Consider the following 2202-nt stretch of genomic DNA (forward strand, 5'->3'; position numbering starts at 1 on the left):
CAAGAGGGCGAGGGAGGTAAGGTGCAGCTGCCAGTTGGAGTCATCAAACTGGATGCAGGGGGGGTTCTGCTGGTCCTGCGACAGGCTCAGCATCTCCAAGTGGTAGTCACACACGAAGTCCTCCGCCTCGTAGGGCTCGCTCTCCAGCCCAGGCTGCGTCTGGGGGCAACGTGGAGGGGACAGGGGCCTCAGACTGGGACGGGTGTGGGTGCTCCTGAGAGAAGACCCCTCCTTCCCAGCACAGCATGCTCACGCTTCCCCAGCCCTCCCAGAAATCCCCGCCTTGTCTTTCTTGAGTTCCTGGCTGCTTCTAGATCTTGTGCCCAATGACACTGGCAATGCCTAAGAAGAGGGTGAACAGACCAAGGAGGAAACAACGAAGGACCTTTCTCAGGGAAAATATTTTCGAGGGAGGCACGGCAGGCCGCGGCTAGGAGGAAGGGGCCTCCCCGCACCAATGACCAGCAGCGAGATCCAGGGAGGGGCAAGGGCCAACTTCACAGAGGAGCCGCGGGCGAAGCCACAGGAGGTGCCCTGCCAGGCCAAACCTGGGGACCTGAGAAGCTGTGCTTCCGGCGCCACCCACCAGGCTGGCTGCACCCCTCGGGCCCCTGTAGCAGGGGAGGCTGGACGCCCTGAGCCCGACCGCGGGGGCTGCTCTCCGCCCCCCTCACCTTGCCGGGCTCATCCTCACAGCCCTCGGGGTCCCTGTTGAAGCTCACGTTCGAGCCGGACGGGTGTTTGCTGTGGCCATGCGCTCTGTGGTGAGAGCAGGGCTCAGGGACCCTGGGGCCGTCAGCAGGCCAGTCGCCACGCTCCTGCTCATTGGCCAGGTGCAGCGTGGTGTTCAGGGAGCCAGCCAGGAGGGCATCCCGTTCGTGGGGCTGAGGAGAGCAAGGGGTACAGGCCTCAGACCCGGGTCCCGACGGCTGCCTGGACCCGGGAGGCAGAGGGCTGACGTCCCCTCTGCCTTGTGGGGGCTCCGCCTGCACTACTCAGAGGCAGATCCTAATGGTGCCCGCGCCCGCCTTCTCCCTTAGCCTCTCCCTCCCTGAGGCCCCCACTGTACCTCCTCCTCCACCTCGGGGTGGCAGAAGGAACGCGTGGACAGGTCATCCGTCAGGTCCTCGTGGCTGCTGTGCGGAGGCTCCACCTTCCCGCTGAAGAACAGCACGGTCTCTGGGCTGGGATTTGGCCACGACAGGATCCCCTGTTTGTCCACGCAGCACAGGACCTGCGGGGAGAGATGGTGGGGGAGACGGGCTTGGCATTCCCCACCCTGCCAGGGGCTGTGGAGGGACAGACAGGCGCCCAGGTGCGGCAGGAAGCGGGCCCCTCACCGTGACGGAGCCCAGGCCGTGCAGCAGGCTGGAGCTGTGGCTCAGCGTAGACGACGTCCCCTGGATCACCCGCAGGAAGTGGCCCCAAATGCTGCGCAGCATTTCCTGGTGGGAGAGAGGCCGTTTGGGACTCAGCCACATTCCCAGGAGAGAGCCTCTGGGGTCACCAGAGGCAACGGTCCAGGGGCGCCCGGAAGCTGGGGTGCGGAGGCATTTGTCCCGGCAGGGCAGCGACACATTGCCCGTGTGAGAGGAGGACTCGGGGCTCTGAGAGCCTCCTGGAGGCTAGAAGGTCATAAAGTGGGGGCGTCCAGGGTTCCAGAAGGGACCTGGGGCAGGATCGGCCCGGTGAGTGTACCTGAGTGGACACGGCTTCTGTGTAGCTGCTGAGAGTGTCCTCCGAGAACTTGGCCAGCTGCACGGAGAGAAGGGGGAGCTCAGGGAAGACACTGCCCTCACACAGGCCTCCACGCTGGCAGGTGGGGCCCCACACCAGCAAGGCTCCCAACATCTGGGCAAAGGATGGCCCAGGCAGCCCCGGTCCCCTGTGTGCTGAGAGCCAGGAGGCACTCACACCCCCGGGCCTGGAGGCTCTTCTGGGTGGAAAGGGGCCCGCATCCCACTCCTGTCCCTGTTCACTGGGGCAGAGCCGACTCCCTCTGTGGTTCCTGTCTTGGTTCCTTTTGCACGTGCCCCCAGATGCCTTGGGAAAACCTACCAGAGAGCTGGGGGAGCCCTTGCTCATCTGGGCCAGGACCCGGGCTTCTCCGCAGGCGGTTGCCAGGACCCAGAGGACTGGAAAGAGCAGGGGGAGGATGGGCAGGACGCCATTCACCTGCGAGAGAGGGACCCACACTGAGGG

General features: G+C 65.2%; 1 protein-coding gene across 1 annotated transcript in view; it reads right to left on the reverse strand.

Annotated features, from left to right (window-relative positions):
* TMEM94 (transmembrane protein 94) overlaps positions 1–2202 on the reverse strand; it is an 18491-nt gene that overhangs the window by 7405 nt on the left and 8884 nt on the right. The window contains exons 9-14 of the mRNA XM_006762767.2: positions 2059–2175; positions 1699–1755; positions 1341–1445; positions 1070–1234; positions 675–884; positions 1–159 (exon numbers count right to left, since the gene is read on the reverse strand). Of these exons, the coding sequence (XP_006762830.1) occupies positions 1–159; positions 675–884; positions 1070–1234; positions 1341–1445; positions 1699–1755; positions 2059–2175 (813 nt within the window). The remainder of the gene's footprint in view (positions 160–674; positions 885–1069; positions 1235–1340; positions 1446–1698; positions 1756–2058; positions 2176–2202) is intronic.

This window comes from Myotis davidii, unplaced genomic scaffold, assembly GCF_000327345.1.
Source record: "Myotis davidii unplaced genomic scaffold, ASM32734v1 scaffold539, whole genome shotgun sequence".
Classification (NCBI taxonomy): domain Eukaryota; kingdom Metazoa; phylum Chordata; class Mammalia; order Chiroptera; family Vespertilionidae; genus Myotis; species Myotis davidii.